This window comes from Lonchura striata, chromosome 11, assembly GCF_050655825.1.
Source record: "Lonchura striata isolate lonStrDom1 chromosome 11, ASM5065582v1, whole genome shotgun sequence".
Lineage (NCBI taxonomy): Eukaryota > Metazoa > Chordata > Aves > Passeriformes > Estrildidae > Lonchura > Lonchura striata.
This window is the reverse complement of record NC_140713.1, coordinates 9,476,396-9,489,938: the sequence shown is the minus strand read 5'-3', so window position 1 is coordinate 9,489,938 and position 13,543 is coordinate 9,476,396. Positions and strand designations below refer to the sequence as shown.

At 39.2% G+C, this 13,543-nt stretch overlaps 1 protein-coding gene across 1 annotated transcript in view; it reads right to left on the bottom strand.

Annotated features, from left to right (window-relative positions):
• LOC110476213 (neural-cadherin-like) overlaps positions 1-13,543 on the bottom strand; it is a 72,521-nt gene that overhangs the window by 22,865 nt on the left and 36,113 nt on the right. The window contains exons 8-19 of the mRNA XM_077786296.2: positions 12,376-12,548; positions 11,194-11,362; positions 10,227-10,397; positions 9,520-9,692; positions 8,334-8,501; positions 7,890-8,139; positions 7,665-7,792; positions 6,605-6,791; positions 5,709-5,852; positions 4,330-4,613; positions 2,197-3,811; positions 1,113-1,206 (exon numbers count right to left, since the gene is read on the bottom strand). Of these exons, the coding sequence (XP_077642422.2) occupies positions 1,113-1,206; positions 2,197-3,811; positions 4,330-4,613; positions 5,709-5,852; positions 6,605-6,791; positions 7,665-7,792; positions 7,890-8,139; positions 8,334-8,501; positions 9,520-9,692; positions 10,227-10,397; positions 11,194-11,362; positions 12,376-12,548 (3,556 nt within the window). The remainder of the gene's footprint in view (positions 1-1,112; positions 1,207-2,196; positions 3,812-4,329; positions 4,614-5,708; positions 5,853-6,604; positions 6,792-7,664; positions 7,793-7,889; positions 8,140-8,333; positions 8,502-9,519; positions 9,693-10,226; positions 10,398-11,193; positions 11,363-12,375; positions 12,549-13,543) is intronic.

The following is a 13,543-nucleotide window of genomic DNA, read 5'->3' as shown; positions in this document are numbered from 1 at the left end:
CATTCAGAAGGCTTTAAATGTTACTGTGAAGGTTATAGGGCCAAAACTTATGGGAATTATCCAACAACCTCAGAAAAGCATTTCAGCCACCTTAACTGAGAAATTGCAATCTGCAGATATTATAAAGAGATGTTCCTTCCACTCAACCTTTCCCAGAGTTGAACAAAAGCAATTTGAACTTGCAATTTGAATTTGTGCAGTTGAACTAGGTGGGTCAACAGTCATCATGGGCAAGCCTCTGAGGTCAGAATAGGGAGTGAAAAACTCACACTGATCATTCCAGGTTCTCACATCTCTATCTGGAACAGGGTAAGTCTGTATAAAATCTCTCACACGATCTTCATTGGACAACTCAAAGGGCCAGTAATTAGCAATTATGAAAATCTTCCCATGACCATTATTATGGAACAGTGACCTCTTAGCAAAGAAACAGGCAGAGGGGCTGCTGATGGACAGAAAATCTTTAATTCTGGGCTACATAAAGCTTTTAAACTTTTAGTCATAGAACAGACTAAAATTCACTTTCGCATCCATTTTTTCCCTTTCAGACAGCATATAGTTATGCCATAAGCCGTCTCATTTTATGATATGAACAAATAATGTCTAAGTAGGAATTAAGGGTCCAATTCAACATTTCAATTAACAAAAAAAACCTCCACTAATCTGAGTCATGGTTTTCACATGAAATTGTAAATTTAGCCATCAAAGGAGAGCACCAAATTCCCCTCCACTTTTGATGAAATTACTCCCTTCTTTGCTTTTAAATTCAGGTTTTGTATTCCATCAACCCTAACAACTGAGAGCATGACTTTGGACTCTGTCTATTTTTAAACTGGAGCTTACAGAATGCATATTTTAAAGTAAATTAACTATGACATCTGACTAAAAATGATCATCATGGTGCGATTTTGCATTGTCTTGCAAAAAATATTTCATGCAATGATTTCTTAATACCTAGTAACCCAAGTGAAAAAGAGCATTCGAAAGGTACATCCCTTAATACACTCAATAACCCTGGCTTTATGCACATCCTGAACACAGAGAAATACATGGTGAGAAAATAATTACAGAAGCATAAATATTACTCATTTTGACAGAAATACAATCCTCACTTGAGCAGTTTTCCTTCAGAGAGAAATGTTTTATTGTCCCAGTCATCCTGATCTGGTGCAAACACTTCCCCAAGCACTGTTGTTGACCATTTTCCTGTTGAGATAAATTACAATAAATCTGCATTTAATTTTTGCTTTTCAGTGCACTTTATATTCTGTGACATTCATTACTGCATTTATTATTTTCAGACTCCTGCTCAATTTAGTGATGGTTATGATCCAAGATTCTTAAAACAATGCATAGCTTGTCATATGATTTCTGCCAGTTCTGGCAATGTGAGCACAGTGGAGATGCCACATGAAAGAAGAAAACAAAAATTAAAAATCATCACATCAGGAGTTAATTCCAAATGTTTCATTGCTACTCTATTATTTTGAAGAGCACACAAGTGAAACACAGCAAAAGAGGGAGAGCTTTTTACGGGGTACAGCTGGGAGAGAAGGAGCTGATTAAGAAAAGGAAAATGGCAAGAAGACACCAAGCTGGGCCAAATCTTGGTGATTTTTACAGGCCCTTGGGAGCTGGCACAGAAGTGGAACATCCAATCAATTTTTCTAAAACAGAAGGAGGAACAAATCCAGGGAAGGATACTTTTGAAATTCACAGTCCAGGTTCAGCAACATGGGAGATTTTTAAGATTCAAATCTGGAGCCAAGCCAGCCTGTATGCTTCATTCTCTCATTTCTACAGTATGATCTGGTCACATTTTTTTGTAATTTAGGCATACTAAACTCAGAAAATGTAACTGCAAAATTCCTTCTGTAGGTGAACACTCATTAATGGAAAATATATTTTATGGGTTTATAAAAATGATGCTTTTTCTGCAAGTTCAATATATATCTGTTTGCAGCTAACAGTTCTTTAGTAGATAACCTTTTACACACTAAGGTCTGAGTTTAAGAAATAATTTTCACTTATTCCACTTTACTTAGTAGTTTACAGAACAGGAGCTGCAGTTTTTGATGTATGTAAACCATTAACAAAATAGATTACCAGATTGCAAGAAAGAAAACGTAAAACTCTGCTATTTCATTAGTCTGATCTAATATCCAGAATCTGATCTTACATCCAGCTAGCACTTACCTTTGTAGCTGTACACATAGACCTCCTTGTGGCCAGACTCATGGCAGTTGTCGTTCTCATCACCAACTGTTATAGTCAGGGTGGTCGTGGAGCTCATAGCTGGAATTCCACTATCTGTTATAACTATTGGCAGGTGAAACACCTTCTGCTTTTCTCTGTCAAAAGACCTCAAAGCTGTTATAGTTGCTGTGTTATTTCTGTTGTCAGTAAGAGAAAAGTCCAAGGAATTCTGATAATCTGGTGGCAATGAATAGGTAAAGGGTGGCCCGTTTTCCTCAGCATCTGGATCAAAGGCATGAAGCAGCTTTGAGGTATGGTTCATATGCACTATTTCAGGCTTCAATGTATTCTCCCAAACTACAGGCATGTATGGTGCTTCAAACCTTGGTCCATTGTCATTAATGTCAAGCAAGTTAATTAAAACTGTAACACTTCCAGTGCGGGCAGGTGTCCCCTGATCTGCAGCTTGTACAATTAAAGCATATTTCTGAATGGCTTCACGATCAAGTGCACTTGCCACAACCACGTGACCAAACTGGTCAACCACAAACTGTCTCATAGGGTCTGAATCTGACTTTATAGAATAGATAATCTTCCCATTCAAATCAGAGTCCTTGTCTGTAGCCCTCACTGTGGTTACGGTAGTACCTACAGGCACGTCTTCAAATACAGGGTTTGTCTGAATAAACTGAGAAAGGAAAGCTGGGCTGTGGTCATTTGAGTCTTCAACTTCAATCAGGCACACTGCAACACTAGAAAAATCCAGATCTTCCACAGTAATAGTAAGATTAAACTGCCTTTCACGGGCATTCTCAAAATCCAACTTTTTTTTCAGTCGAACCGTGCCACATTGCCGTTCTTTGTCATTCTCAATATAAAACTTCTCATCTGGGTCCCCTCCAATGATACTGAACATTAAGTCTGCGTTTTCCCCAACGTCTGCATCCGTAGCACACACCTGCAGGACTTCTGAGTCTATGGCGCTGTTCTCAGGAATTGCTGCCTGCCACAGCTTCTTTGTGAATTTGGGAACATTATCATTGACATCTGCAACCCACACAGTGGCAGTGGCAGTTCCCGTTAGCCCTCCCCCATCTCTTGCTTCAACAGTAAGAAAATAACTTTCAGTCCTCTCCCGGTCCAGCAGTCCCCCTGCCACGTGGATGGTCCCAGTACTGGGATTGATATTAAACATGTCAGTACCAAACTCGTTCTTCACGTTCTGTGTTATCCTGTACGTCAGGACAGCATTCAGACCAACGTTTGGGTCATCACGATCGACTGCAGCCATTTCCATGACCAAGGTGTCTGCAGGAGAGTTTTCAAAGACATTCCCATTGCAGTCATCAGGCATGCATGTGAACGTGGGTGCGTTGTCATTTATATCCCACACGTTGATGATCACATCTGCAAACCCTGTAAGTCCTCCTCCACCTTCATCAGTAGCCAACACAATGAATCTCCACAGTGCTCTCTCTTCCCGGTCCAGCCTCTTGTGGGAATAAATGCTGCCTGTTTTCTCATCTATTGTGAAAATGTCAGCTGCACCATACCCATGCAAGGAATATCTCAAATCTCCTCCATCAACACCACTATCAGGATCACTGGCCATAACCTACAATAGTTTTGAAAAAAAAACAAACATAGAAAGCATTAAATATGCAGTGGTTGCATCACACCCTATATGCTGCTCCAGTCTAAAGGAGTCCAAGCAAAAGTGTATTACATGGTATTAACATGTGCATGCCAGGGAATAGCAAATCCAGGGACAATTCAGGGCAGGCAAATGTGCATTTTTAACGATGTTAACAATTTAACAATTTTAGTACTAAAATAATATTATATTTTTCATATTCATACAGGTAATTGAAATATTACATTCTGATAACTACTTTAAATTGTCCATTATTTGCTTTTCAGGATTAAAAAATCCATACTGTTTATCCTACTTACTATCCCTGTAATTTATATTTTTTTCCACAAACGTTAATTTCTTCTCTTCAGTGATAAAAAAACTTAATCAAAATAAATTCAATTAATATATATGTGCTGAGTTATTTTTAACATAATTGTACCACAATAATCTGAGCTCTTTCACTGAAATATTATAATCTGTGAAACTGCATACACTACCTGAAGTACAAAGACTGGCAACAAATCCAGTTCCTCAATTATACTTCCATAGTATTCATTGATAGAAAAAACTGGAGCCTCGTCATTTTTATTCATGATGTTGATGATGATAACTGCATAATCCTCCCATTTCCCATCAGAGGCCAACAGGTGGATCTCATACATTTTTGTTTCTTCATAGTCCAGGGGTTGGGCAATGACAATGGCTCCTGTTTCTGGATCTACATCCAGCACTCCTCCTGTGTTTCCAGCTGTGATCTGATACCGTAGTTTAGCATTTGTTCCTGTCAATTACCAACAGTGTCAGAAAACACACATTTCTTGAAGTAGACTGATGGCAAGATGAAGTACAAATCACACAATAACTGATTAGTGGTATTATAATTTTATAATTTTTGTGGTCTTTTAAAACATGCAGCTATGTCAGACTACTTAGCAGCATTTTCAATTCTAATGTGTCCAACTGCAGTTTGTCTCTACAAAATGTGTCTGTGCAATGAAGAAATAATTCTGTTTTAATTTTATTTAGTGGGCAGAAATTAAGTGCCATATATCTATCACATCAGGTCCCCTGCCCAGCACTATAGAGCAGATTGACAGGCAGCCTAAGTCCCAAACTAAAAGTTCCTTGAGTAGGTAAATCCTTTTGCAGTAAGTCTTCACCACATTTGCCTCAGCCTCCTACAGAGTGGGAGCAACCCAGTGAAGTCAGGATTTCCTTGCATTTCACAAACACACAGAGAGCAGTCCTTGGGACTGGTGCAACAACAACAAAAAAAAAAAAAAACCAGTTTCACCATACAGTGCAGATGAATTAGCAGTGCTCCATGGTCAAAAGATGCAAGCATGTACTGATCCCTTTCTCTTTTATGAGCACTGGTTATGTACTTTTACATGATTAGTGGCTGAATTTCTGGCTGATTTGTGGATAAAACAGTGTAGCTAAAGTTCATCATATGCATTTAAGAGGTCTAGATTCTAATAAAACAAACAAACAAAGCAAAACTATACTGTCCATCACAGAGAAAGCAAATGAATCTCACTGAAATCAAGTCTGACTTATTCTAGTTAACCAGGACATTTTTATTGGCACCCACTTGTAAGAAAATGATCTGATCTATAAAAAATTTGTATCCATGGGCATAGAAATGATCTATCATCTCACATTAGTGCATGTCTCCTGAAATAAGAGACTGTGCCACAGCTCACAGTTATGAACTAATGTTCATGCCTGAGCAGTGCACACTTAAAGAAGTTTTAAAATCTGGGAATAGAAAGACATTTCCTTTTCTCACACCACCAAATATGCCTTGGAGTGCTAAGATTAATGAAACTGATTCGTATTTTGGACAGAGCTGTGGGGGATTGCAGCGCTTTACCTTCATCCTCATCGTTAGCACTGACTGTAAGGATGGTGGATCCCACATCCTGGTCCTCGTCCACGCTCACCTCGTAGACGCTCTGGGCGAAGACGGGCTGGTTGTCGTTCACGTCGCTGACGGACACGCGCACGTACGCCGTGTCTGCAGAGACAGGGAGCCACGGTTCCCACCCCAGCTGTGCCACTTCTGACAGCTACAGCCCCTTCACCTGTCTGCCTGCGCATTCAATGGAGGCAAATATGCAGACAATATAGAACCAAACCCTTAGGGCTGTGGACCGCCTATATACCGACATTACTCAAAGGCACTCGGGTATCAAATAAATGTCACATCCAATTTGTTTAAACACATACTACATGAATAATTGAGCAACTGATGCCTAATATGGCAGTTGTACAGTGCTTAGTCGTAACTTTTTGTTCTGAAGCCACAAAATTTTAAGTTTTTATTTAAGCAGGGCGGTCAATTGAGAAAAGGATTTTCTATCTTGCATATTCCTGCTTCATAATTACTTTTGACTGAACACCATACATATGCAGTACTTTGAGAAACACTTGCACTGCCCAAAGATTTGCATCCTGCAGATAATAGGCACATCTTTGCCTGCTAGAAAACACTCTCTAAACTCTAAATATGAAGGTCTACAGGTTTTCTTTTCATTTCAGAACAAAAAACTTGGTTGATCATCATGTAAAGCTTATCTTCCAGCTCTGACACAACTGCTGCACAAATAAACAGTAAAAGAGCCACCACTAAACCAGAACAATAGACACTGTCCCAAAAAGACATAGGAAAAAAAAAAGGAAATTAACATTTAATCATGTACTTCAGAGATTCTGTTTTCAGACACAATCCAAGTAACATCACACTTCACACAGCCATCTGTCTCTTACCAGAGTTTGGCTTCCCGTGCTTTCCAGGCCGAGCTGATTCAGAGCCATCCATTGACTTGACTTCCAGAAGGTAGGAGCCCTTCTCCTCTCTGTCAAACACCGAGGTGGTGTAAATGGAGCCTGTCTGGGGGTCCAAGCGAAAACAGGTGTAGTCTCTGCCACTGTCATGTAACAGGGAGTAAGTTATCTACAGGATTAAAAAGCACAGGAAAGTTAATATATACTTTCCTTTTCTTGAATAGTTCACAGCTAGAATTATACTTGAAGAGAGGAAGAATTGTCCCATGTCCGAGTACTTGATCAGGCCAAGGAAGCTGGATAAAACTGCAGCCTCAGCAATCTGGTCTAAAACCAATTAACTTCCTTGACTGCTGATCTGTAAAGGAAAATAATTTGTCTAATCAGCTCCTCATTTCACTAGCACATGTTTGTACAGTGCTTGTGCTGCAGCACTCAAACTCAGCTAAAGATCCCAAGTGTTTCTACAACATCCACAGGTGAGCTGCACTTGAATCTGCTCAGGATCACAGACCATGTTCTGCCCTCTATTATATGCATGGTTTTGTGACTTGACTTCAGTTTGCACTCTTGTTCTGAGGATGTATCTATTTTTGATTTGTTTAATCAGCAAGGAATACATCCTCTTTGGGTGTTAACTTGCCATATTTTGTAAGGACTCAGTTTGCAGTACTGCCAATGATTTCCAACTCCCAGAAGCTTTTAACACAGCTTTTCTTCCACTCATTTATCCAATCTAATTTTAGGTCTATGTAGAACTTTCCACACAAAGGAATTCTTCAGGAAGCATTTCAACTAAGCTGCAGGCTGTGTAAATATTTCCTCTTTGTTTTCTGCCTCACACCTACTAGTTTTAGTTGCATTTTTCACCTGGAAACATGTAATTAAGAGAAGCATGTAATTAACCACTTTATATCATTCTACATTTCCCTATTAGTCATCCCTTTTCTAGGCTGAAGATTTCCAGACTATTTAGCCATTGCTCCTGCAGAAGTTATTCCACAGCTTTCATCAGGGGAGATGAAGATTCCCACTTTCTTACCTCACCATGCTGACCAACATCAAGGTCAGTGGCAGACACCTGAGTGACAAATGTCCCCACATCAGCTCCCTCTGTTACTGAGGCTTCATAAATGGATGAAGTGAAGAATGGGACATTGTCATTGACATCTAGAATGTCAAAAAGAGCACACAGAGAGAAAACTGTAAAACTTTAAAGGAAAACAGAGCAGGATTATACTGTGACATCACTGAGCAGCTCACACACCTGTGACATTAACATGGACTGTGGTGAACGCTGCCAGAGGAACTGCAGCCACGTTCTGTGCTCGCACCCGCAGCTGAAAGCTCTTTGTTGTTTCATAATCCAGGGGCTCAGCCACCAGGATTGAAGCAGAACCATCGTGTCTGTTTGGAGTCAGGTAGAAACGCACTGGCATGTTGGCCTCTGGGACAAGCCCCTCTTCCAGGTTGTAAGTGACACGAGGATCTCCAAGGGGAGAAGTTGCTTTGATTGTCTGCACAGTTCAAAAAGTGTGTGTAATCAACCCTTCTGCAAGTATAGCAACATTTCTAAATGCTTTTGTGTTTTCATTCTCCCAGATATTCAGCTAAAAAGCACAAAAATCTTATAAAAGCTCAGTATTTAAGTAAATATACTATGTTCAGTTACTCTGCAGCCTGAGAACTACAGACAGACAAACAACCTTACCAAAATTGAGGCATCCCTTGTTGTATTCTCTGGAATAACAACTTCATAGCTGTCTCTTTCCCACTGTGGAGGCTGGTTTTCTGCACTGGTTACAGTTACAGCAAGTTCAACTTTACTGCTCCTGTTACCTCCATCTGTAGCAGTAATCTCTCGAATTATAGATGTCTTCTGAACAGTAAAAAAGGTTTAATTACAGAAGGTTTTGAGTAGGCCTCCAAAATAAATTAATACATAAAATTAAAAGTACACTTAAAAATAACCTTCACAGGAGAAAAAGATCTGAAGATGAACTCAAAATATGAACTAAGTGCAAATTTGATAAAAATTCTATTTACTTTACTTAAGAGGGTTGGAAAATTTTGCTATATGTCTCAATAAACCTAAGCAAATGTTACACAAAATTTAAAACCAAACAGAACCAAAAAACCACTTTGTCGAGGACCTGAGTTCTTAAGCTTACCTATTAGCAGTTCTTGTTACTAGGTCTGTAGGGTTCTTAGATTCATTAAAGAAAATACATGAAAAAGATACACTTTCACCAAACTTTTGTGTGTCAGTTATTTAGAAGTTCAATGTCAGTATTAAAAGTACCTATTTAAAGACTGGCATCAACAACAAGAGTTCAATTTCAAAACAAATTACTTTAAAACATGAAAATATAGGACTGTTTGTGTAGGTATTTAGAAATAGCTGAAACTAGTCAATTTTAGATAACTACATGAATTATGCTTTCACCTTCCTGAGGGACAGCTATGCTTAATGCACCAGAACTGACATATATCAAATTGGGAATCTGTATCAGGACCAAAATTTCACATTTGTTCTTATTCAGGTTTGTGTCTTGACTCATTGCCTGTGAACACAATGAAGTGCTACACTTGGGTTCTTGCTCTCCCTGCTTATGACCTCAGTCCTCCAGCCCTTGGAATCAGCATGCCAGAGCCAGGGAAATGGGAAGAGCAAGTCTCAGAGGCAGTGCTGTGGCTGCTGCTTCCCAGCTGAAAGCAGGGCTTGCTCATATGCAATTCACAGTCCATTAACTCAGCAGCTAAAAGCCTTAGACTCATGTTTAATTTAAATAGATGTATTGATCCTTTAACCTGAGGGGGTAAGCCAAACTCACGACCTCAGTCCCTCCTATGATATATTTAAATAGTCAGCTTTAAAAAGAAAGCAAGCACCATACCTGAGATATGGGTTGGTTTACAAACACCCAGCCTGTGGTAGGATGAATCTGTAAATAATTTGGTTCATCACTTGCTATGGAGTATGTAATGGCAGCATTTGAGCTGTAGTCATCATCCCGGGCTGCAACACGCAGGAAGCTGGTCCCAACTCTTGTGTCCTCTCGGAGGAAATCTAAGAGAAGGAAAGGATATTTCCTTTGATAAAATGATCATTAATTTGCTAAACTACCATGGACATTTTAGTAAGCCATAAAGAAATAACTGCCATACATCATTAGTATAATTTTTTGTTCCTTGTAACAATGGCCACACACTGAGTATTCCAAAGGGCTGCTATCACTCCAGAGCTACAGATCATATCTGAACTTCATATTACCTCATTCATAACCTGGAATTCTTATTTCTTATAAGGTACTTCTTTTAACTGTATTTTAACCCAGAGAATAATTGCTCTTTATGAATGACATGGCTATTGTTTCAAGGAACTTTCCCATAAGGCAGGCCTATGAGCTGAGCCAAGGCTGTACATGTTACATCACACATTTCATAGAGTAACAGCTCTGCAAAAATAAGCAAAGTACATCTCTGGATGCATCAAAATTTGCCACATGTTCTACTGCCAGGATAGGCAAAAACCCAAAAATCTGAGACATGGGGTACGCTCACACTCAGGGCACTGAAACTCTATCCAATGACTCTCAATTACATTCATAGTGGGTGTTTTCAAATCTGGGGTCGTTGTCATTTTGGTCCAGGATGACAATATTGATCTGACATATTCCAATGAGCGGCTCTGCTGCCTGATCTGTTGCTGTCACAGTGATGGGATATTCCCTCTGTTTTTCTCGATCAAATACTTGAAGAGTTGTCAGAACGCCTGAAAACAAATTAAATACATAAGAGTTAAAATTCTGTGCAACTGGCAATATTCTTCATGCAGATGTTTATTTTTCTGTCAATACATTGGGATATAATGCAGTAGGTTAAGCACACCTATAACATCAGCTTCAAGTTCAAGGATCCAAACATGAGATTTAACAATTGCAACAGCTGACATTGTATTGCTCAGACAGACTCAAACTTTAGTTACACTTACATCCACACACAGAAGAATTGGAATTAGAATGAATGTGTAATTAAATTTTAGAAAATGGAGGTAAGTACAAACTAAGGAAATGCATTTCTCAAAAAATATTTCTTTTGAAGAGCTCTAAGTACAGGATAAAGGAATGTTTCATATCTTTTATCCTCCAGAAATTCAGAATCCTCCTGAACTTAATTTTGGCCTCCTGAGATTTAGCTCCTTTGCTGTGTGTAAGACTGCTGTCATTTGGATAAATCACTTATATGCCATTAGCAATGTTGCAAGATAATGTACACTTAAAATAGGTTTGTTTGGGTTTTTAAATCCAGTTACAAAAGCACACAAGTTACAAAGTCACAAAGCAAAACTTCCACGTTTCAAGAAAAACATCCGTTTTAGTTCACTGCTGGACATGTATGAAACTTAGTTTCATGGAAGACTTGTTCATGCAGTTGATACAGTTTATATTTGGTCTGCTGTCAAAACACTAAATGAAAAAGCATGAAGTCTGATTTTATCTAAGCCTTTTCTCCAACAGTGTCACAAGGTGGTTTCTCTATGCCATTATCAGTACTGACATTTGCTTTACCTGTGTCAGGATGAATGCTAAATGCTGGTAGGACACCATCTCTGTGCATCAAGCCATATTTCACTATTCCATTGGCCCCTTCATCAGCATCAGTGGCTTCAACCTGCAGAACAACAGTCCCTGAAGGCTGGTTTTCCAGGACAGAAGCATGTTCCCGATAATACTGGCACTAAGAGAGGGGAGAAAAAGAAATAGCGAACAATTTTAAAAAGAGAAAAATTAAGGACTTCTTTGCCCTTTGATTTAGAGGTATACTATCAGGGGGAAAGAAGGATTCTTTAGCTACACTTGCATTGCCATGCTCTGCTGTTAAAGGTTTATCTGTACCGTAATTAATTTAAATTTCTCTTGCTATTTTGTGGTTATACAAACAACATAAAACATGAGGCCACTGAGTATCTCCAGCTAAAGCAATATTTGGAGAAAAAGTTAAAGTTGCTTCCAAATGCAAATATTTTTCTATATTAGCAAAGGTCTAATAAAAAAGAGGGCATACACTTGCCCAAACCACAGAATTGTTTTGATCAAAAAGCGATTTCTACACAAAGTCATTTTGTCAAGGAGAAATTACTGAGAATTTCTAAGACTGACATAAATAGTTGTTGACTTTTCAAAATATGCAACATTGCTCAACATCTGAGCCATCAGTACCACCCACACCTGAAATTTTAGGACAACAGATCTTTAACATGAATTAACATTCTGAAACCAAATTCAAGCTTTTCTTGTATTACAGTACTTCACTAAAATTTAAGCTAAAACACTCATTCTTCTCTCCTTCATTAGCTCCAGACACACAATCATCAAAGGAAGACTATGTAATTTAGAGAGGTATTCTGGAGTACCGTGGGACAAGCCCACTGCACAGACAGCTGTCCCTGTGGATTCCTGCTCACATGTGTCACATGGGATCTCCAGAAGTGTTTCACTTGGCCTCATCCTCTGAAATGCCAGAAATGAGGTGTGGTTGAAGGAACAGACAGGAGCTCACAGGAGCTGTTCTGCCACAAGAGCAGAACAAACCCTGAAAGCCTTAGGAGGGATGGAGAAGGAGGAGAAGACAGGACCCAGAGGGAAGCAGAGCACCTCTTGACCAGCTCATCTGCTGCACACCTGCAGTGCCAACAGTGCTAAAACATTTTTAAACAGTCCAGTACAAATGACAGGGGCTTATATATTTACCTTCTGAAAGACAGGTTTGTTATTGTTGACATCATCAATTTTCACTACAACCTGGGCAGTACTTGTGAGAGGATGGGGCCCTCCAGAGGCATTATCATCAGTAGCTGTGACATTCAGAACATATTCTGTCCCCTGCAGCTCAGGAAATGGGCTTGCACGAAGTCTAACTAGCCCTGTAAAAACAACAAGTTGTGGGGTTTTGCTGTATTAACCCATTCCCACTATTCTTCTCACTAGTAATCATGACAACAAAGCATTCCAGTTTACCTATTCACCAATAAACCATAAGGCTATGCTGTTTAATTTAAGTGCAGTGTTTAATTGCAGTCCCACATCAAAACAAAAGTAAAACGTCACAACAGGTTTGTCTACGGAGCAAACTGAGCCAACAGCCACAACTCAGTTGACCTGCACATAAATCTGCAGCTGCCATGGACAGCTCAGCTGAACTTACTTCAAGTTTACCTTCCTGCAGCTCAGTCACAGCAGCACTGAGCTACAGAGGCACAGGCTGAGAAACCTCTGTTCTGCCACTCTCAGAATTCCCCACAGGACACCCTGCTGGGTGGGACACAGAGGCACTGGCAGAAAAGAAAGGTGCTACAAACACAGAAGGCACCACAGCTGCCTGAAATCCTGCAGAAAGGGGCTGTCATTCTTTTGCTCCACCATCCATCACATCTGTTATTCATCAGGAATAATCACAATTGTCATCACAACAGAGTATTTTCGCAGCATCAGTGTCACTAAATTTACTTGAAAATGTATTATTTTAGCTGCAGCTCTTAACTTGGACACTTCTCCACTGTACCTCCACATATCTACTACAAGAGGGTACAGACTTCCCCTGACAACACTTCTGAAAATAAACTGCTGTAAGTCACTCTATAAACTCCTACCTTTTTATTCAGCAACAAAGCCTAAAAGTGTTTTGGAAAAAATGCTAATGTTCCTAAAATTAAGTTTCAAATAGTATAGAATTAATTGACAAAAAAGCATAAATATACTATACATGATTTTCTATATTAAAACTATAGAGCTAATCCCAGGAGATGCTATCAATCAAATGTTGAGATGCTTTGACCAAAAAAAAAAAAATCTGTTTCTCACAAAAAAGATCTTCAGAAGTGTCATGTATATTAATGCTGTAGCTTTTAGCCACTTTCAA